The sequence below is a fragment of the Lithobates pipiens genome, unplaced genomic scaffold (assembly GCF_037356315.1).
Source record: "Lithobates pipiens isolate NorthernLeopardFrog02 unplaced genomic scaffold, aLitPip1_a1.2 Scaffold_23, whole genome shotgun sequence".
Classification (NCBI taxonomy): domain Eukaryota; kingdom Metazoa; phylum Chordata; class Amphibia; order Anura; family Ranidae; genus Lithobates; species Lithobates pipiens.
The window spans coordinates 194,480,716-194,502,764 of record NW_027507785.1 but is presented as its reverse complement, the minus strand read 5'-3'; the positions used below and the strand labels follow the sequence as shown (position 1 = coordinate 194,502,764).

General features: G+C 43.6%; 1 protein-coding gene and 1 pseudogene across 3 annotated transcripts in view; both read left to right on the top strand.

Moving 5' to 3' along the window:
* Positions 1-22,049, top strand: part of CAMSAP2 (calmodulin regulated spectrin associated protein family member 2) — a 180,667-nt gene that overhangs the window by 140,578 nt on the left and 18,040 nt on the right. For all 3 annotated transcript variants that reach the window (XR_013262371.1, XM_077452724.1, XM_077452723.1), the window contains 4 exons: positions 12,512-12,735; positions 14,536-14,608; positions 15,294-15,418; positions 15,502-15,620. Coding sequence is in view for 2 of the 3 variants with exons in the window: in XM_077452724.1 (XP_077308850.1) it covers positions 12,512-12,735; positions 14,536-14,608; positions 15,294-15,418; positions 15,502-15,620 (541 nt within the window). In the remaining variant the exon portion in view is untranslated. The remainder of the gene's footprint in view (positions 1-12,511; positions 12,736-14,535; positions 14,609-15,293; positions 15,419-15,501; positions 15,621-22,049) is intronic.
* On the top strand, positions 4,742-4,860 carry LOC143928957 (5S ribosomal RNA; annotated as a pseudogene).

The following is a 22,049-nucleotide window of genomic DNA, read 5'->3' as shown; positions in this document are numbered from 1 at the left end:
TTTGATGCTTTAATCACATCCCAGAGTGGGACAAAGCGTAACAGGTCCCCGTCCATTGCTCAGGACCGTCATATTGAGGAACAAGGAGCGAGAGATGGCCAATATTCTCTCTAGGACCACGAAAAGGCTGATGTCTCCTCTTCCGTAGAACCTGATGCGAAGTATCAAGCTTACAGGAAAGGTTGTTTTCAGTCACTCACTGAATTGGTCCACTCCACATTTTTTTTCTGCCAGTAACGCAGTCAGTCAATGAGCCCACTTCTGCTGTGGGTTCATTAAAAGCTTCCCCAATCTGTTCATGCTTTTTCTATCCATTCATGGCTAAGAAAGCTTATGTATTTCTGAGTGAGAGCACCCAGATAAACATTTTTTATTTTCTTACATCAGGGGACACAGAGCCATAGTAATAACTGTGGGTTATATCGGACCATCAGGTGCTGGACACTGGCATGCACCTTAAGGCGTGAACTTCACCCATATAACCCCTCCCACTACTGGGAGTCCTCAGTTTTTTTTGCCAGTGTCTAAGGTGTTGGGCACGTGTAAGGATGTTTTGTACTGAGCTCTGCGGGCAGTAATCCTTTGAGAGCCAGCCATCCTGACCAGATCCGTTCTGATGTCTCCATAATGGACTAAATGGTTCATCCAAAGACGCAAGGTTTTATTTGTGAATGCTTTAAGAGCTGGGCCCTGGGATCTAGTACTTTTTTGGTAGTAAGGTCAATATAAGTTTATTGGCAGAGTCTTCTCGCAGGTCCGGGATTGTGGGATAACCTGAGTGTTCCCCAGTTCCTGAAGGTTTCCTTTTAAGGTCTCTGAGCCTACCATGAAGGGCGAAGATTGTTTGTGGGTTTTTTTTTTTGTCTCTGATAAACCCTGCTGCGAGATAAGTTAGGGGAGATTTTCTCAGGAATCTCTCCTTCCATGTATTGTGTTGTCATGTCATGTCTGTGTCACCACTGGAGGCTGTATTGAGTACTCGCCATTCTAACGCTGGAAACAGCAGAAGCTCCACTCTCCTCTACTCTCCGTTCAAGCCAGCTCAGACCCTCAGGTATGAAGTGGGGTCTGATCACTTCCTGGACCCCCAGATTGGCAATTTTTGTCTGAATGCTAGCCAGCTGGCTTTTTTTTTTTTCTTTCACCAAAAAAAAAAGTATTTTTTTGGCCGGCCACTTGCTGAGCGGAGGATTTACTGATGCCAGCACTCGCTAACAGGGACGGAGTAGCCGCACAAGTCAGGTGTTTGTCTACTCCCTTACTTAACCCTTTTTTTCCTGCAGCACGGGCTCTTGAGGTATCTACCTCTAATAGGGTTCATTTGAACTTTCCCCACCTGGGGATGTTTTTCCTATTCATGCATAGCTATGCATTCTGAATGGGAACATTTCTATGAATGAAATGGGGGTGGGGGGGGGAGTGGGTTCCAGCTATTAATGCTGAAATCACCCCAGTGAGCAGAGTCTCACATGTCCAGTGGATAATGCACTGATGTTAAAGGATCCAGCAAGTTAAGGTTGGATTTTCCTTTTAAAGACAAGATGTCTTTTGCAGTTCTGGCTGAAATTGGAGTGGCTCAGTCCATTAACCCTTTAACGTCTGCTCCACTGTTTTGGTGGAGCACATTTTGTGTCATGCCAATGCATTGGAATGTGGACTCCAAGGGGTTAAGGAACAGGTGTGAGATACCTGAAAGTTCTGCCCAATCAGCAGGCCCGGCAAGGGGCTGGTGTACTTGACGCACTGTGTCTCACAGAATGCACTAGTTGATCGTTTAAGCCCTATGGCTTTTACTTGGACTAGTGCATTTTTGCAGAGGTCCGTGGCTGAAATATTGATCAGCCGAAGCACCAGGGGAAAACCCTTAGCCAGTCTGTGTCCCTTCCTGAGGTATGACTATTTAGAGCGGATAAATGCATCCAAAAGGGGTAAAGCTCTTTTTACCAGTAAAAGGAAGTTCAAACAGTTCTCCTTTTTAATCCTGCAGCCTCTCCTATGCTAAGGCCTTCTCATGAAATGGCACCCCCACTCGTTTGGATGAGGGGAAAGGTCCTGTGATTCTCAGTCTGGCAGGAACAATGTTAAGAGCAGAGGGATTTCTGCGATTTATTTATTTATTTTTGGTTCTGTTTGGGTGCTGCCTGTGGGGTCCTTGGGGCTGCTGATGCGGCAGTCTTTATGCAAGAGCGTCCGTCTCCTCAAAGAATGCTCCTAAAGAAAGAAGAGAAGTCTTTTTCTGGCCTCTGGATCAGCTGTTATCCCAGTCAGTGATATCAGAGATTCCCTTTGTGGAACAGGTTTTTTTTGGCTCAAACTTTTTAAGGTCCCAGAGCCAAACCGAGAGGTAAGACCCATTCTAGATCTCAGAGATCTGAATCGGCACTTGAAAATCCGATCCTTTCATAATTCGATCGGCTGTGTCCATCATGCATGGAGGGGAGTTGGATATCTCCATGTGCCAACGTTTCCTGCTGACCAGAAATTTCTGTGGTTTAAAATATAAAATAATTTTTTCAGTCGTGGCACTGCCATTCGGCACCTCCTTTAGCCAGGTTAAGGGCTCAAGGCATAACGGTCCTAACCTATTAGAAGATCTACTTTTAATAGATCATTCAGTCTCAGGTCTAAAACCAGAGTTTGATCTCAGCTGTAGATATCTGAAATCTCTAGGTTGGATTCTCAACCTAGGAAGATTCTCCTTAAAAACATCAACGAGGTTACTTGGGGGCTGGTTATAGATACCATACAGAAGAATGTATTCTTACCCCAGTCATGAATAAGTTCCATTTTAGGACTAATTCAACTTATCAGGATAAAGGAAAATTCCTTCATTCGGCTGCAGGAGATTTTTAGGGGAAATGGTGGCCTCCTTCAGGGCCGCCCTTACTCACAGTTTTATTCAAAGACTGCTTCAAGACACCATTCTGTCGGTCTCCAATAAAGAGGATTCAGACCTTGTTTGTTTCCAATACGCTTGTCTCCAGACATATAGGTCAGAGCCTAAATTGGTGGTTGTTATCCAGCAGGAGGGAAAATCTTTATCCTGCAAGGTGTTAACAACAGATGCCAGCCTTCTAGGCTGGGCAGCAACCCTGGAAGAAGATTCTGTCCAGGGGAGATGGTCCAGGTTAGAGGACCTTGCCTATCAACTTTGTTTAAAGTTTCAGGCAGTACACCTGGCCATAGAATGTTGGCGGTCAGATTACGGGACTGTGCTCACAGGATTCAGTCTGACAGAGCCACAGCGGTGGCTTACATTGATCACCAGGGGAGGCACGAGAAGTCATGCAGCCCAAAAAAAGAGGTGAATAATGTTCTAGCTTTGGCAGAACACAACACTCCTGGCCTATCGGCAATTTTAATATTTCAGGCGTACTACTTGGGATACCAACAATTATTTCTGGGAAAATGATCACTTCACCCCAACATCTTCCAACAATATGTCAGATGGGGTACTCCGGACATGGACCTATTTGCATGCAGATTCATTAATAAGGTTGACAACTTTGTCATACAAGAGGTCCGCTAGCAGGCAGAACAGACGCATTAGTCTTCCCAGGGGATCAATTTTCACTGATCTATGCATTTCCTCCAGCTCTGCTACTTCCGCACCTTCTCCACAGGATTAAGCAGAAACAGAAGGTGATTCTGGTGGTCCCAGAAGAATTGATTGAGATCATAAAGATGGCAGTAGGAGTCCTTTGGACTCTGCCATTATAGCCAGACCTTCTTGAACAAGGTCTGGTATTTCATCCTACTTTACCTTCGGTAGTGTCTGCTACAGTTTCTTGATGTAGTAAGAGCGATCAGTATCTATTTAAAGGCGACCACTCGGGTTCGCAAAACACAGGTTTTGTTTTTACTGCCAGAGGGTCCAAGAAGATGTGGGCAGGCAGCGTCAAGATCCACTATTTTCCAAATGGATATGTCAAGTGATTGTTCAAGCTCCAGCTTAAAGAAGAAAACTCTTCCTTTTCAGGTTAAGAGCACACTCATCCAGGGAGATTAGTGCCTCTTGGGTGGTGCATCATCAGGCCTCTATGGCTCAGATCTGTAAGACTTGGTCTTTGGTTCAGACGTTTATCCGATTTTATCAAATCGATATTAAAGGTCATGAGGATATTGCCTTTGGGCACAGCATATACTGCAGGCTGCAGGATGAGTCCTCTGGCCTCCTGTTTCCTTGATTCTGCCCCCCCCCCCTTCAGTTGCCATTGCTATGGGACATCCCACATAGTTATTACTATGGCTCTGTGTCCCCTGATGTAAGAAAAGAAAATAGGATTTTTTAAAATCCTTTTCTTTGATGTACATCAAGGGACACAGAGGTCCCTCCCTTTTTCTTATACACTTTGATTGCTTGGCTACAAAACTGAGGACTCCCAGTAGTGGGAGGGGTTATATGGGGGAAGTTCACACCTTAAGGGGCATGCCAGTGTCCAGCACCTGATGGTCCGATATAACCCACATAGTTATTACTATGGCTCTGTGTACGCTCATGTACATCAAAGAAAATGATTTTACAGTTAAGCTGTTATAAAAATCCTATTTTTTCCTCTGAAAAAGTTCTCAACACTTTATTCTATGGAAAAAGGAATTTATAAGGAATTCCAGCAATAACTCTGCTATATCCTCTGTAAACAAAAAACCTGACTTGTTCAGTAGACAAGTTGGAGTTCCCGTTTTAAAAATATATTTTGCCCGCAGGTTAAGTTATTCAAACCTGCACTGACGTTCAGAGGCCTACGACCACATCACCCTGAAAGTGCCCAATGTCATCTGATCTTGGAGGCTAAGCAGGGTCAGGCCTAGTTAGTACCTGCATGGGAGACCGCCTGGGAGTTCCATGTGCCGTAGGCTTCAAGGACCAGTTTATAGAGGTACTCCAAAGTTATTCCTGATCAGCAGGCCCAGTGTGTTTTACAGTTATCACTATGAAAGATTCTATTCTCCAGGCCTCACAGCTCATGCTAAGGCTGGTACATGTGCATAGAATCCTATAGTTGAAAAATTGTCAGCCGAAGCGCCATACAAAAGTTCTTGGCCAGTTTCCCTTTTTATGGTGAACGGTTATTTGGAGACAATCTGGATCAGTATATCCAAGGAATTTCTAACGGGAAAGTTCCCTTTTTTTCCGGTTAAGAAGTTTAAGTATTTTTCTTTTAAATGTGCTTCTTCTCCAGTGCCAGGGTCATCTTCCTCCAGGCAGTCCGTGGTCCCATAGCCAAAAAAGGACCAGGGTAAAAGAAACCCACAGAATACTAAAGCCTCCTTATGATGGTGCACCCCCGCTCGCTCAAGTGGGGGGGGGGGGGGCGGGGGGGCTTCTACAGTTTTCAAAGGTCTGGCAGGAACAATGTCTAGACAGATGGGTGGCTTCCTCAATTTCTCTAGGTTACAAACTAGAGTTCCGTGAGTGCCTGTCTCCTTGTTTTCTCAGATCAAACATTCCCAGAGATCCAGTGAAAAAGAAGTCTCTTTATAGCTTTGGATCATCTCTTGTCTCAAAGAGTAATATCAGTGGTCCCATTGGAGGAGCAAAGTTTGGGGTTTTATTCAAACCTGTTCACGGTTCCAAAACCAAACAGGGATGTCGGACCCATTTTAGATCTCAAAGATCTAAACCAGTTTTTGAGTATCCGTTCTTTTCGCATGGAGTCGATCCGATCAGTAGTCTCCATCCTACAAGGGGGAGAACTTCTTGCGTCAATCGACATCAAGAATGCTTATCTCCAGGTGACTATTTTCCCCGCTCACCAGAAATTTTGACGCTTCCAGGTAGAAAATCTTCATTTCCAGTTTGTAGCTGCCCCTGGATGACACAATTTTGTTGCGAAACGCGTAGGGCTGAGCGGTGCGCTACTTATCACCTCGTGTTTGTGACGGGTTCCAGGAGAACGAGTCTGTCCGTGTGCGTCCGGCCGGCGCCACGGACTTAAGGCGCTTTTTCTTTTACACACTTGTAAGTGTATTTTTATATTTTTATCCTTAAAATAAAAAGGGTTTTACACTATTTTGAGTTTATTTTTCCTCTATGGTTTTGATGCCCCTGGCTCTGAGTCCTTTTGGACTCTTGAGTTGAGTGTCCGGGAGTGAGTTTCCTTCCCAAGATTTCCTAAAACAGCGAGGCCAGGAAGACATCGAGGAATCCCTTTCCTTTGTGGTTGGAAGTGGTGTACATTCTTATAAAGCCCCGTGTGACCCTCTGTAGTGGGGGGTCATTTATATCCGGTAAGCAGTAAATCTTATCGTTTGTTGGTGGTGGATTGAACATAACTGCTCCCATATTTGGATTCCCAGGAATATTGTGGTTTATATCCAGAGGACTTTCACTCAGTCTCATGTTAACCCCTTCCTGTTTTTTATACGGATTCATTGTTCATACACTGGGTGTTTATATTTTATATATATATTTTTTTTTACAGGTATATGTCATGGACTCTTATTACATGTGTTTAATAGCGGTGGTGGGATTTTGGGGTTAGAAATTTTAACACCTATGTGTCCTGTTTCACGTATATACATATAGGGTTGTTATACCCTATATAATATCTATTTCAATATTTATTCTTGTATTACTGCACAAGTAGTTGGTTGTATTTGCTTTTGTATCTGTTTAGCGCGGCTTATGATTTTTCGTTTACCTATTTGCATGTATGTGACATAGTGAAGCCGCAGCTGAACATCCTTGTATATAGGAAATCCTTATACATCTTTATATATTTCACATATTCACATATTTTTAACCTTAAGCGCAGTTTTTCTTTCTTCTTTTTCAGTTTGTAGCTCTGCCTTCGGTCTATCTACTGCACTTCAAGTGTTTATAGAGGTCCTGGCTTCTCCTTTAGCCATGTTAAGGGCTCAAGGTATAACAATACTAGCCTACTTATACGATCTACTCTAGATAGATCAATCGGTAGCCTGCTTAAATCCAGAATTTGGTCTCCACAGTCAGTTACCTGGAATACCTAGGTTGGATTCTCAACCTAGATAAATCCTCCTTAAAACCACCAAGGAGATGGCAGCTGATTGTAGATATAGCTCAAGAAGAGGGTGTTTTTGCCCCAGGAAAGGATCAGTTCCCTAAAGGAACTCATTCAGTTGATCAAGACAAAGAAGAATCCTTCTATTTGACTTTGCATGAAATTGTTGGGAAAGATGGTGGTTTTGAGGTGGTTTCTTATGCGCAGTTTCATCCAAGACTGCTGCAAAACGGTATCCTGTCAACTTAAATGCGTTTATCCCCCAGAGTACATTGGAGCCTCAATGAATGGTTCATATATCCAAGAGTCTTCAGAAAGGAAAATCCTTTCTACCAGTTACCTGGAAGGTGGTAACAGATGCCAGCCTTCTGGGCTGGGGAGCAGTCCTGGAAGAAGCGTCTGTCCAAGGGAAATGGTCCAAATCAGAGATGACCTTGCCCATCACAATTCTAGAGATTCGGGCAGTACGCCTGGCCCTGGAGGCCTGGGCGCTCAGACTACAGAATTGCGCTATCAGGATCCAATCCAATAATGCCACAGCTGTGACCTATGTCAATCACCAAGGGGGCACGAGAAGTCATGCGGCCCAGAGAGAGGTGGATTATATTATATCTTGGGGAAAACATTTTTTACCTATCAGCAATTTTAACATTCCACGGATAGAGAATTGGCAGGCGCACTACTTGAGTCACCCACGATTGTTCCAGGGAGAATGGTCCCTTCATCCTGACATTTTTTTTTTCAATATGCCAAAAATGGGGCGTTCCAGATGTGGATCTGCTTGCATCCAGGTTCAACAAGATCAACAACTTTGTGTCAAGGACAAGGGATCCGATGGCATATGAAATGGATGCCTTGGTTTTTCTGTGGGATCAGTTTTTCATTGATCTATGCATTCCCACCCGTTCTGCTACTTCCGTGTCTTCTCGCAGGATCAAGTAAGAAGGGAAGGAGGTGATTCTTGTGGACCAGGAGATCTTGGTTTGCCGAGATCATAAAAATGCCAGTAGGGGAACCTTGGACCCTGCTGCTATGGTCAGACCTTCTCTCGCAAGGTCCGGTATTCCATCCTACCTTACAAAAGCTAAAATTTGCGGTTCGACTAATGAGACCCACATTCTGAAAGATCTTGGGCAGTTAGCTTCAGTAGTTTTTTCTTTTGGTGAATGCTAGGAAGCTGGCCTCCCGAGTCATATTCTATAGAATCTGGAAGGCATACGTCTCCTGGCGTGAATCCAGGGGTTGGCACCCCAGGAAATATGTAATAGGTAGGATCCTTGTATTCCTACAGATAGTATTAGAAATAAACCTGGCCTTGAGTGCTATCAAAGGCCAGATGTCGGCCTTAATCGTTTTTTGTTTTTTTTCTACGACCACTTGCTTCACACTCTCTGGTTCGTAACTTTATTCAGGGGGTAACGCAGATTAATCTTCCAGTTATGTCTCCCCCGCACCCTTAGGACTTAAGTTAGTCCTGTCGGCTTTACAAAGCCAGCCTATTAAGGCAATACGAGATATTTCCTTGATCCTCTTGACGAGGAAAAATAATTTTCTTGGTTGTCATATCTTCTGCAGGAAGAGTATCTGAGGTGGCTGCTCTTTCTTGTAAAGAGCCATATTGGTTTATTCTTAAGGATGAGGTTGTATTGCGGCCTCATCCTGTATTCCTACCAAAGGTAGTATTGATTTTTCATTTAAACCAGGATATTGTTCTGCCTTAATTTTTTCCAGAACCTTGTTCTGTGGAAGAAGGTCACTACATTCTCTTGATGTGGTGAGAGTGGTCAAGATCTATTTGATAATGACTGCTCACATTTATAAAACAGATGTTTTATTTGTGTTGCCAGATGGTCCTAAAAAGAGGACAGGCAGCATCGAAATCTGCTATTTCAAAATGGATTTGTCAAGTGATTGTTCAAGCTTATGGTTTAAAGAGGCAAATTCCTCCTTTTCATATTAAAGCGCACTTCTCCAGGGCTGTTAGTGCTTCTTGGGAAGTGCATCACCAAGCCTCCATGGCTCAGATCTGCAAGGCCACAACTTGGTCTTTAGTACAGATTATGTCAAGTAGATGTAGTAGATCATGAGGATATCGCCTTTGGGCACTATGTACTGCAGGTTGCAGTATGAGTCCTCTAGTGTCTTGGTGCTCTACTTTTGTTGTGTCTCCCTTCCTTCAGTTGGCATTTCTATGGGACATACCACATAGTAACTACTATGGCTCTGTGTCCCGTGATGTACGATAAGAAAATAGGATTTTTATAACAGCTTAGCTGTAAAATCCTTTTCTTTGAAGTACATCATGGGACACAGAGGTCCCTCCCTTCTTTGGTATACACGTGCATTGCTATGCTACAAAACTGAGGTACTCCCACCAGTGGGAGGGGTTATGTAGGGAATGCACTTTTTAATTTAGGGCGTGCCAGTGTTCATCACCTGAAGGTGGCCTATAACCCATATAGTAACCACTATGGCTCTTTGTCCTGTGATGTACTTCAAAGAAAAGTATTTTACAGGTAAGGTGTTATAAAATTCAATTTTTTTACAGTTCCCACTGCTGCAGCCTCTCCCTGAACTGCTGCTTCTAGTGACAGCAAGCTGTGGATCTTCTCCTCGAACTCGCTGTCACCATTTTTTACAAAATTGTGGTCACGCGGGGCACTGCCCACCCAGCCACATCATTTGTTCACAGAATTCTGTCAGCTTGTAATTCTCAATGACCTACTAGGGCGCTGTTGGGTGCTGTTGAGCGCTCCTAGGTAGTTTTTTTTTTTTTTGTTTGTTTGTTCCTGTAATTTTGTAACTTCTTGCCTGTATGATGTATGAGCAAACTGCTTACATGGACAGTCTGCAGGAGTCCTGCATTGCACCCACAATCTGCTGATCGCAGGTACAATGCTTTGCAGACTCCTAGTAAAAAAAAAAAAATATTTAAACTAATATAATAATAAAACTTTTTTTTTCTTTCATAGCAAAATATCCTTTAACTTCTTCCCGACCGCCGGCTATCAAATGACGGGCAGGCGGCGGACCTATTGTGGCGGGAGGGAGTCATATGACGTCCTCCCGTTTTAAACGGGGAATGCGTGTGATCGTGTGCGCTCATCCCTGTTTCTTCGGTGGCGGCGTGTGAGGAGGAGATTGCGGTAACATCTCGTTACCGCTTACAGTGTACACCAATCACACTGTTCCCTCCCCCCCAATAAAGAGGACCTGTCACCACCCCTCATAGTACATGTCAATCAGAGTACCCGTCACGGTCCATCAGAGTACCCGAGTACCCGTCACGGTCCATCAGAGTACCCGAGTACCCGTCACGGTCCATCAGAGTACCCGAGTACCCGTCACGGTCCATCAGAGTACCCGAGTACCCGTCACGGTCCATCAGAGTACCCGAGTACCCGTCACGGTCCATCAGAGTACCCGAGTACCCGTCACGGTCCATCAGAGTACCCGAGTACCCGTCACGGTCCATCAGAGTACCCGAGTACCCGTCACGGTCCATCAGAGTACCCGAGTACCCGTCACGGTCCATCAGAGTACCCGAGTATTCGTCACGGTCCATCAGAGTACCCGAGTATTCGTCACGGTCCTTCAGTGTACCCGAGTACCTGTCCCAGTCCAGAGTACACGAGTACCTATTTGCAGCCCATGCCTCATAGAATATACGTTGATGTGTTTGCTTTCCAAAATGGGGTCATTTTGTGGGTGATTGCACTGTCCTGGTGCTCCAGGACCTTCAAAATTGTGATAGGTAGGAATGAAATGAGATGTGTCATTTATGCTCCTAGCACGCCTGAAGGTACTACTTCAATGTTCGGCCTCTCTTTGTGACCAGGCTGTGTAAAAGTCCTACATGTGTTATCGCCATACTCGGGAGGAGTAGCAGAATGTGTTTTGGGGTGTCATTTTTGCTATATACATGCTATGTGTTAGAAATATGTTATAAATTGACAACTTTGTGTAAAAAAAATGCATTTTAATTTTTCCACATATTCCAAAAACTTCTGGAAAAAAATAAACCATTCAAAAGACTCATTATGCCTCACAGATTATACGTTGGGCTGTTTGCTTTCCAAAATGGGGTCATTTTATGGGAAATCCCATTGTCCTGGTACTCCAGGGGCTTCAAAAGTGTAATAGCTGGTTGAGAAATGAGATGCGTAATTTTTGCTCGTAGAACGTCTGAAGATACTACTTCAATGTTGGTGTTCTGTATGTGGCCATGTTGTGTAAAAGTCTCACAAGTGTGGTATCGCCATACTCTGGAAGAATAGCAGAATGTATTTTGGATTGTAATTTGTTGTATGCATATGCTGTGTGTGAGAAATAACCTGATAATATGACAATTTTGTAAAAAAAATCTTCATTTTGCAAAGAATTGTTGGAAAAAATGACAACTTAAAAAAACTCACCATGCTACTTACTTAATACATTGGAATGTCTACTTTTTAAAAGGGGGTCATTTGGGGGGTATTTATATTTTCCTGACTTGTTGGTGTCTCAAGAAATGAGATACACCTGATGTAATCTGATCAGATGTAATCAATTTTCAGTGATTGGCACCATAGTTTGTAGACTCCATAAATTTCACAAAGACCAAATATACACTAATGTGGGTTATTTTTACCAAAGATATGTAGCAGTATAAATTTTGGCCAAAATTTATGAAGAAAAATTACTAATTAGCAAAACTTATGACAAAAACAAAGAAAAAGGAATTTTTTCACAAAATTTACGTTTTATTTTATTTATAGCACAAAAAATAAAAAACCCCACTAGTGATTAAATACCACTAAAAGAAAGCTCTATTTGTGTGGAAAAAAGGACGCAAGTTTCATATGGGTACAGTGTTGTATGACTGAGTGATTGTTATTCAAACTGTGAGAGCGCTGAAAGCTGAAAATTGGTCTGGTCAGGAAGGGGGTGTAAGTGCCCTGTATTGAGGTGGTTAATGTACACCACACAAATTTGTGCTTTGATATGTATGGACTTAAACTATATACACAGTTAAACAGAGTACTTCTCTTATTTGCTTCCTTTTAGTCTGTGAAATAAAACATCTAAAGTGTTTTGTTATACCTTTTCAGTAAGTTGAAGGAAAAAAAAAACCCATTGCTCCTTGCAGAAATCTGGTTGGCTTGTAATTTCCTGTGTCACTGTTGTACTGTTGTTCCTAGTTCTTTGTGGACTGCACAACGCCACTCATGTTATGAAGTTTACATGAGGGGTGGGGGATATGTTCCTTAGTCCTAACACACTTCATGTTCTAGTGTGACAACATGGCTCCTCTATAGGACAATAAGTGTGTTACTGGCAGGATCACCAAATGAAACTAAAGGGGGGGGGGGGGGGAAGCTATTGCAGCCACCACATCTAAGAGTTGGTAAGCTGAAATACATTTTGAAAAAAGATATGTGTTCTCAGGTTTAGATGCACCTTAACCCTTCTTCCCATTGTAATATATACTGTTGAGCTGGTCATTATTTATACAGTTCCAAAAGTGACAAAAGGTTTTATTTCTACAGGCGAAAATCAGAAGAAGAGCGCAATAAGAAGGAAGATGAGAAGGCCAGACGGGAGTATATCAAACAGGAATACATGCGCAGGAAGCAGCTCAAGTTAATGCAAGATATGGATTCTGTTATAAAACCTCGAATGAACCATGGCAAGACTAAAAAGCCTCGACCTAAATCTATCCATAGAGACCATCAGGCTGAATCACCTAGAACACCCACTGGAGGCCCTCCAGGTACATAAACTGCAAGAGTGAACTATGCTATTGAGATGTTTAACCACTTACAGACCGGACCATTTTGCTGGCTTAAGACCAGACCACTTTTTGTGATTCGGCCCTGCGTCGCTTTAACTGACAATTGCGCGGTCGTGCAACGTGGCTCCCAAACAAAATTGCTGTCCTTTTTTCCCACAAATAGAGCTTTCTTTTGGTGGTATTTGATCACCCCTGTGGTTATTTTTTGCGCTATAAACAAAAAAAGAGTGACAATTTTGAAAAAACGCGTTATTTTTTACTTTTTGCTATAATAAATATCCCCCAAAAATATATATTAAAAAAATGTTTTCCTCAGTTTAGGCCAATTCTTCTACATATTTTTGGTAAAAAAAAATCACAATAAGCGATTAATTAGTTTGCGCAATATTTATAGCATATACTAACATATATTGCATATATATATGCAAATGCACTGATTCCTGTGTAAATGACACTGGCAGTGAAGGGGTTAACCAGGGGGTGTCAGTGTAGGGGTTAAGTGTGTCCTAGGGGCGTGTTACTAACTGGGGGGGGGGGGCTATATATATATATATAGAGCACACTGGCTCCTTGTGCAATAGTTTTATTGGATGACTAAAGGTTAAGTTAAAAGCAATTAACGCTCGCAAAGGTTGTATGAAGCAGCACGTTCGTGTAAATGGGCACGACCAGCATATGCGCTGTAATCCTCTGGATGGTGCAAGGGCTGAGGAGAGGTTTCATAGTTAGTAAGGTTATATAAAGACACCAGTCCATCCAGTTCAACCTGAGTGTCTACAATTGTCCCTATCCCTGTACATTGCACACTCACATTGGTCCCTACCCTCAAGGAGCCCACAATCCAAGGCCCCCATTCATATACTAGGGCCAATTTTGGACAGAAGCCAATTAACCTACCGGCATGTCTTTGGAGTGTGGGAGGAAACCGGAGTACCCGGAGGAAACCCGCACAGGGAGAACATGCAAACTCCAGGCAGGTAGTGTCGTGGTTGGGATTCGAACCAGCGACTCTTCTTACTGCTAGGTGAGAGTGCTAACCACTACACCACTGTGCTGCCCAAGGTCTCAGGGCTTGAAGGTGGCCACGCCGCATTGTCATAGCAACCTCAAAGCATCATTTGTCAGCTGGCACAGCTCCGAGTCACATGATCGTGGAGGCGGGATCCACCAAGGATTGGGACTCCTGGCCAAAAGGAGTGAGTCACATGCAGCCTGTCTGCTGCTGCAAGCTGGATCCCTTCTCTCCCCCGGCCGGAGGATTACATCTCGTAGGCTGGCCGTGGCCATCCACATGAATGCTCTGCTCCATTCAAAACATTTTTAATTGTGTTTAGTCATCCCATAAAACTGTATTGCACAAGAAGCCGGTGCACTCTGCCTTTTTTCTTATGTTTCTACAGCTTCCAGTGTCCTGGCTGATGGAGCTCCATGTTCCTGTGCACTAGTGGTGTTTAACCCTTGTTTGGGTTTGCAAACTCTACTCCTGACCACACAGACTGTGCTTATTTCCTATTTGGGGCAATTTAGAGAGTTCAAGGGTTTGACTGGAGAAGGTCTTACCCCTCATTTGGTCTATTTTTATCTCTCACCAGAATTTTTCCCGGACAGGGCTCAGTTTTATTATTCCATATCTTTGTTTTTATATATATATATATATATACTTTTTCATTTTTCCATTTGGGGTCATTTATAGCGCTTCCACTGGAGCTTTTTTTTCGGTTTTATCTTAAGATTTATTTATACTATGTAAGTTTAATGAAATTTTCTTCTTTTGTGCAGTGTCTGCTTTTTCCCTGGCCTCGCTGAATGCAGGTGACAATGAAAGTGTGAACTCAGAGAAAAGAACACCAAGGTAACAATTTTTCACAGCGTTTAAAACACCTCTATTAGTATAGAAAACAAGTACCCTTGCGCACACCAGTGTAATAAACCAAATAAAGTGCAACTGCTGCTGAAATCTAGGAGTGTGCTAGAGAAGTATGTATAATACTTTTAGTAGGACAAAGCTGGTTCTTCTTTTGAAGAGCTACACTTGCTCAAATATTTTTTAGCATCTGACACTTCTGGATTGTACAGTACCATTTATGTAGGACACGGTAGAGACATGGGCTGGCAGAATGATCTACAGTGAGGAGCCAGACATTCAACACACAAGGAAGTGTCAGATAATAATAATTCTCTAGCAATCTAATCTATTCAGGAAAGTGAAAATGGGTGGCATGGGCAGGTAAGTATTTTTGCTCTTGCAAGAAGGGTTTTTTTTTTTCTTAAGCAAGTTGTAAAATAAACTTCCAGTTTGGACCTGTGATAATTTTAAAACTAGTTTTACTCCTAGTATCTATTAAAATATTGATTTTTATTCTGTGATTTTGTTCCTTTTACTATCCCAAAATTATACTTTTAGAAAAAAGCATGACAAAGATGGATTGCTTGATTTTTCTTATGTTTTTAGTCATAAAGCTTACACTGCAAAAATAAAAAATGAAAATAATTGCACTTTCAGCTTACACTCCTAACTGGCATGCATTGTTATTCAGCCCATTTAGGTCAGAGTCTGTCGAAGGATTCCTGTCTCCTGGCCGCTGTGGCAGTCGTAATGGTGAAAAAGATTGGGAGAATGCCTCTACTACTTCTTCAGTAGCATCAGCAACAGAATATACAGGTGAGGAATGTGTATACACAGAATATGTGGATTTTCTCTTTGTTCTATATATTCTGTTAATACCAGTTATCTCTTGCCTACAGGACCAAAATTATACAAAGAGCCCAGTGCTAAATCCAATAAATATATCATCCAGAATGCTATCTCTCACTGTTGCCTGGCTGGCAAAGTGAATGAAGGTCAAAAGAATAAGATATTGGAGGTCAGTATGTAGAAGATGTTTGATAAGCGAGGAACTAATATAACATTGTTATGTATAGTTGATCTTTTTTTTTTTTTTTTACATCACAGTTAAAGAGGCATGCCTTATTTTGTTGAAATAACGTTTGTCTTGACACATGCACATCTGATAGATTTGGATGGATGTTTGATAATGTATTTAAGTTTAAAAAGGCTATATGGGGATTTCCCAATTAAAGAGATATTAATGAAGCAGTTAGTGTAACATTCACAGGTGGTAAAACAGTAAATATCATTGGTGCAGATGACAGGTAAATATTAAAACTTATGTTAAGCCTGAAACTAACAAGAAGACTAATACATTGTATGCGCAGCAAATTATCTAAATTGTATATGCAGCACCTTATCTACAAAGTGACTTTATAAAAAAGAAAAAAGTTTCCAATTATCTTAAATCAGAGCTTCCACTTGTCTGGCTCCTCTCTTCCACATTCTGGTTTTGAGAGGTAGAAGTCAGCCGGAAGTTCGGCCCTCGCCGCAGCAGGCCTATTGAGAAAGTGCAGCGCTACTCGCGCATGCGCAGTAGGAAACCAGCTGTGAAGCTGCAAGGGATCCCTGGACAAGTTAAGTGCCCTAATAGTAATAGTCAGCAGCTACAGTATTTGTAGCTGCTGACTTAAATTTTTTTAGTGGGGGGCTGGGGCTCCGCTTTAAAGTCTCCTTCACATGGCCGATTACTTGCATCCACCAGATTCCAGTGGGTACTTTTGGCTGGAATGATGTATGCGAATAGTGCCAGACACTCAGCCAGTACAATGTTCAATGGAAGGCTGACAGCAGACATTGCAGTTCGCATGCATCTGTACACCAATCGATTTCCTGCGGTTAGACACCACTGTCCTGGCCTGGACACAGTAACATGTGTTAAAGCTATTTTCTTATCGTACATCATGGGACACAGAGTCATAGTAGTTACTATGTGGGTTATAGGCCACCTTCAGGTGATGGACACTGGCACACCCTAAGACAAGAAGTCCACTCCCTATATAATCACTCCCACTACTGGGAGTACATCAGTTTTTTCGCCAGTGTCTAAGGTGTTAGTCACAAGCAAAAGTGTGCTGTGCTGAGCTCACCTGGAGCAATCCTTGCTGGGGCTAGCTATGCAGACGGATCCATTAAAGGTGTCATTTGGGCTGAATTGAATGGTACACGGGTGGAGTTTTCTAAGAAATTTTTGTTATGAATGTCTCCTTTTAATTTAGTGAATGTTGTCTTGCCTATGTGTCACAACTGGAGGCTGTATAGAGATCATACCGTCTCATGCTTCCTCAGAGAGCTCACGTTGTGTCCGGTACACCAACTTCCTTTCCTCCAGCCAGCAGCAGACCTCCGGTAAATCTGTGCTGTTTTTTTCTCTCCCTCTTTATGAGGGGAAAAAACAAACGACACGCCACCCTTCTCGGCGGCTTCCAGGCTCGCCCTTCGCCATTTTTCCCCCTCACTGTTTCATAGGATCAGAGGGCCACACTCATGCGGGAAAGATCTTTTTAAAAAGAGAGGAGGGGGTGTCCAGTGCGGGAGATTGTGTTTTAAAAAGCACCATTGTTACTGCTGCTAGCTGCAGGGACCAGGAAGTGGCTGGTGACTCCTCTTCCGAAGAGTCTAATACGGAAGGATCAGGCTCACAAGAAAGGTTGTTGGTACAGTCTCTCACTAAGTTGGTCCGCTCCACATTTTTGCTGCTAGTAGCAGAGTCAGTCGATGAGACCAACTTTGTTTTGGATTCGCTAAAGCCTCCCCAAACTATTCATGCTTTTCCTTTCCATTCATTGCTAAAAAAGCTTATGTATTCTGAGTGGGAGCACCCAGATAAACAGTTTTTGCCTCAAAAAACTTTTTCGACACTATCCTATGGCGAAAGAGTTTAATAAGAAATGGGGGATTCCCACAATTGACACTGCTATATCCTCGGTGAACAAAAACTCGACTTGTCCAGTAGACAATGCTCAAATGCTGAAGGATCCAACAGATAAGAAGTTGGAATTCCTTTTTAAAAACAATATTTCGCTGGCTGCTTCAGCCTGCGCTAGCCGCGATCGGGTTATCTCATTTCTTAAAGGACCAGTTTAAAGAGGTACTCAAGATTATTCCTGAGCAGCAGGCCCAAGATTTGCCGGGATATCAGAGGTTGTTATGTTTTCCAATATGCGCTATGAGAGATTCTATTCTCCAGGACTCACGGCTTATGCTAGGGCTGGTACATGTGCATAGAATTTTATGGTTGAAAAATTGGTCAGCTGAAGCGCCATGCAAAAAGCTCTTGGCTAGTTTTCCATTTCACAGTGAACGGTTATTTGGGGACGATCTGGATAAATACATCCAAAGAATTTCTAATGGAAAAAGTTCCCTTTTACCAGTTAAGAAGAAGTTTAAGCATTTTTCTTTTAAACAAGCTTCTTCTCCAGTACCAGGAGCATCAGCCTCCAGGCAGTCAAGACGGCCTCCACCGTCCGGTTCAAGAGGTTAACCTCAGGGTCAAAAGAGGCCTTGGGGGAGAAAACCCACAAAACAAAATACTAAAACATCCTTATGAAGGGGCTCCCCCCTGCTCAGTCGAGTGGGGGGGAAGACTTCTGCAGTTCTCAAGGGTCTGGCAGGAACAGTGTCGACAGATGGGTGGCTTCCTCAATATCTCTAGGTTACAAACTAGAGTTCCAAGAATTCCTGTCTCCTCGTTTTCTCAAACGTTTCCCGAGATCCAGAAAAAAATAAGTCTCTTTCTAGCTTTGGATCATCTCTTGTCTCAAAAAGTGATATCGGTGGTCCCCTTGGAAGAGCGAAGATTAGGGTTTTATTCAAGCCTTTTCACGGTACCAAAACCAAGCAGGGATGGTTTTTGAATATCCGCTCTTTTTTCGCATGGAGTCAATCCGATCAGTGGCCTCCATTCTACAAGGTGGAGAGCTTCTAATGTCAATCAACATCAAGGATGCTTATCTCCATGTGCTTATTTTTCCCGCTCACCAGAAATATCTACACTTCGAGATAGAAAATCTTCATTTTGAGTTTGTAGCTCTGCCTTTCGGTCTAGTTACTGCACCTCAAGTGTTTACAAAGGTCCTGGCCCCTCCTCTATCCAGAATAATGACTCAAGACATAATGATGCTAGCCTACTTAGATGATCTACTCTTGATAGATCGATCAGCAGCCACTTAAACCAAAGTTTGGTCACTGCAGTCAGCTACCTGGAATACCTAGTTTGGATTCTCAACCTAGAGAAATCCTCCTTTAAAACCATCAAGGAGATTGCAGTACTTGGGTCTGATCATAGATACAGCTCCAAAGAGGGTGTTTTTGCCCCAGGCAAGAATCAGTTCCATAAGGGAACTGATTCAGTTGGTCAAAGCAAAGAAGAATCCTTCTTTTTGACTTTGCATGAAATGGTTGGGAAAGATGGTGGCTTCATTCGAGGTTGCTTATGCGCAGTTTCAATCGAGACTTCTGCAAAACAGTATCCTGTCAACTTGGAACAAGAAGGTCCAGGCTCTGGACTTCCCAATGCATTTATCCTCCAAAGTGCGTCAAAGCCTCAGTTGGTGGTTGATATCCAAGAATCTTCAAAAAGGAAAATCCTTTCTACCAGTTACCTGGAAGGTGGTAACAACAGATGCTAACCTTCTGGGCTGGGAAGCAGTCCTAGAAGAACCGTCTGTCCAAGGAAAATGGTCCAAATCACAAATGACCTTGCCCATCAATATTCTAGCGATTTGGGCAGCACATCTGGCCCTGAAGGCATGGACGCTCAAATTATGGAATTGTCCTGTCAAAATCCGATCCGACAATCCCACAACAGTGGCCTGTATTAATCACCAAGGGGGCACGAGAAGTCGTGTGGCCCAGAGAGGTGAATCGTATCCTATCTTGGGCAGAAGACAACATTCCTTGTCTATCAGCAGTCTTCATTCCAGGAATAGAGAATTGGTAGGGGGACTACTTGAGTCACCAACAGTTGTTCCCGGGAAAATTGTCTTTCACCCCGATATCTTTCTGTTAATAAGTCAAAGATGGGGAATTACGGACATGGATCTGTTTTGCGTTCAGGTCCAGCTTTTTTGTCTTATGCCGCATACACACGATCAGTCTATCCAGCGGACTTAGTCCGGCGGACAACCCGCCGCACTTTTGAAATGAACGGACTTGCCCACACAGGTAGAAGGAACTAGCGAAGGAAGTCAATGTCGCCGTCTCCATCGGCGAGATTGACGCCTCGCGAGCCACGTCACCTGGTATGGATTTAAATGGGGACCCTCACACCGAAAAAACGGCGTGGGGGTCCCCCGAAGGTCCATAGCAGACCCTTATCCGAGCATGCAGCCCGGCCAGTCAGAAAAGGGGGTGGGGACGAGCAAGCGCCCCCCCCCCTCCTGAGCCGTGCCAGGCCGCGTACCTTCAACATGGGGGGGGGGTGTTTTGGGGAAGGGGGGCCCTGCGGCCCCCCCACCCCAAAGCACCTTGTCCCCATGATGATGAGGACAAGGGCCTCTTCCCGACAACCCTGGCCATTGGTTGTCAGGCTCTGCGGGCGGGGGGCTTATCAGAATCCGGGAGCCCCCTTTAATAAGGGGGCTCCCAGATTCCGGCCCCCTACCCTATGTGAATGAGTATGGGGTACGATGTACCCCTACCCATTCACCTGGGGAAAAAAGTGTACATAAAAAAAACACCGGTTTTTAAAATACTTTATTAGACAGCTCCGGGGTCTTCTTCCGTCTTCGGGTGTGTTCTCGCCGGACTCCTCCGCTATCTTCTGCTCTTTTTCTAGCTCTTTTACTAGTGGAGGAGCCCGGCTTTCTCTTTAGTCATCGCCGCGTCCGGTGGTCTTCTTCCGACTTCGGGGGTCTTGTCCCGCTCTTCGCTTCTTCTTGCCGGGCCTCTGCTTTCTTCTTCCAGCTCTTTTACTAGCATTGGCCCGGTTAGCCAAGTTATGTTTTTTTTTTTTTTTGTTTGTTTTTTTATTCGAATTATAGAATTTTTATTTATTTAGAATCAATCAGGGGAGCGTGGCAAAAACACTTGACATTATAAAAGCTGTAACCATTGTAAAAGTGAGATTGAAATGAAGAAATATAAAAAATATCATAAAACATACTGTGCATATTGTAGGATTAAGACCACTTTTTGCCCAAATTCACCAAATTCTCTGCAGAAAATGATCACACAGGCTCTAAGCGAATTTCAGCACAATCCCTGCACAGTCTTTCCTTGACTTTTTTTTAGGGCCTTAGAACAGGTTGGGTCACCAGTGAACCCTGACTGAGATTCAAAGACTCTGCACTGAGAACTGAGCCACCAAACACCGCTGAGTAGAGAGATGCTGCCTGTTAGTCAGCATCCTCCACGCTCATTGGAGCGATGAGCTGTGGAGGGGCGGGGAGCGGTCGTCTAAGCATCTGGGCATCAATAAAGGCAGCTGGCGGGTCCAGACTTGGGAAGTTGGGATGACGCGCTGCCTCGACTGATGGCAGTTACGTCAGAGAAGAGCTAACTTCAGATGGCTCTCTGCTGAAAACGTGAGCCTAGGCTGGGCTTCTCCTCTGGGTTACAGGAGTGCAATTAGTTTTGCACTCCTGTAACCCAGAGGAGAAGCCCAGCCTAGGCTCAGGCTGGACTTCTCCTTTAAATGCCACATATATGGAGGAATGTGTCAACATTCCAAAACAGTAAACCAACCAAAACAAAACAATGTGGATGGATTTTTAGGCACCATTACATGCAACCTTTTATCTCTACCACACCAATTTTATATATGCACACGTGTGTGTGTGTGTGTGTGTGTGTGTGTATATATATATATAACTCAAGTCTCAAGTCATTTAAGATTGGAGGCTGACAAAATACTCAATCCTCATGCAAGAGTGTGTTGATGGTGGTGGCATCTGGCAGCAGGTGACGCTGGCAAGTGACTTGTGGCAGCAAGTGACATGTGGCATCTGGCAGCAGGTGAAGGTGTAAAGTGACATGTTGCATCTGGCAGCAGGTGATGGTGACAAGCACAATACAGGGCTTTTCATAGAGGGAAATTTGCCATCTTTGCCCTGGGCACCAAATGACTTTGTCCCAGCACTGGCCGTGTTCATAGGGTAGCAGAGGAGGTGCCATCTTTGAAGAAACTGTTTTTGAGTCCACATCAGCTCAAAATTACTTCCAGACCTTATCGTTGCAGTGTGTTCTACCCTGTGTTTGGAGGAATCGACCTGCTCTCCCCAGCCTTGGGTCTTTCAGAGCAGAGGAGGGTATTATGGCGCTCGCTGGGGATCCCAAAAAATATATTGTAATATGATCACAAAATGTTAATATAAAGATTGTATGTATTGGTCGTCTTTATATCGCCAAAGTATATCGATTTTTGTGTGAGTTTTGGGTATATCCACACACCAGTATCTTCGAA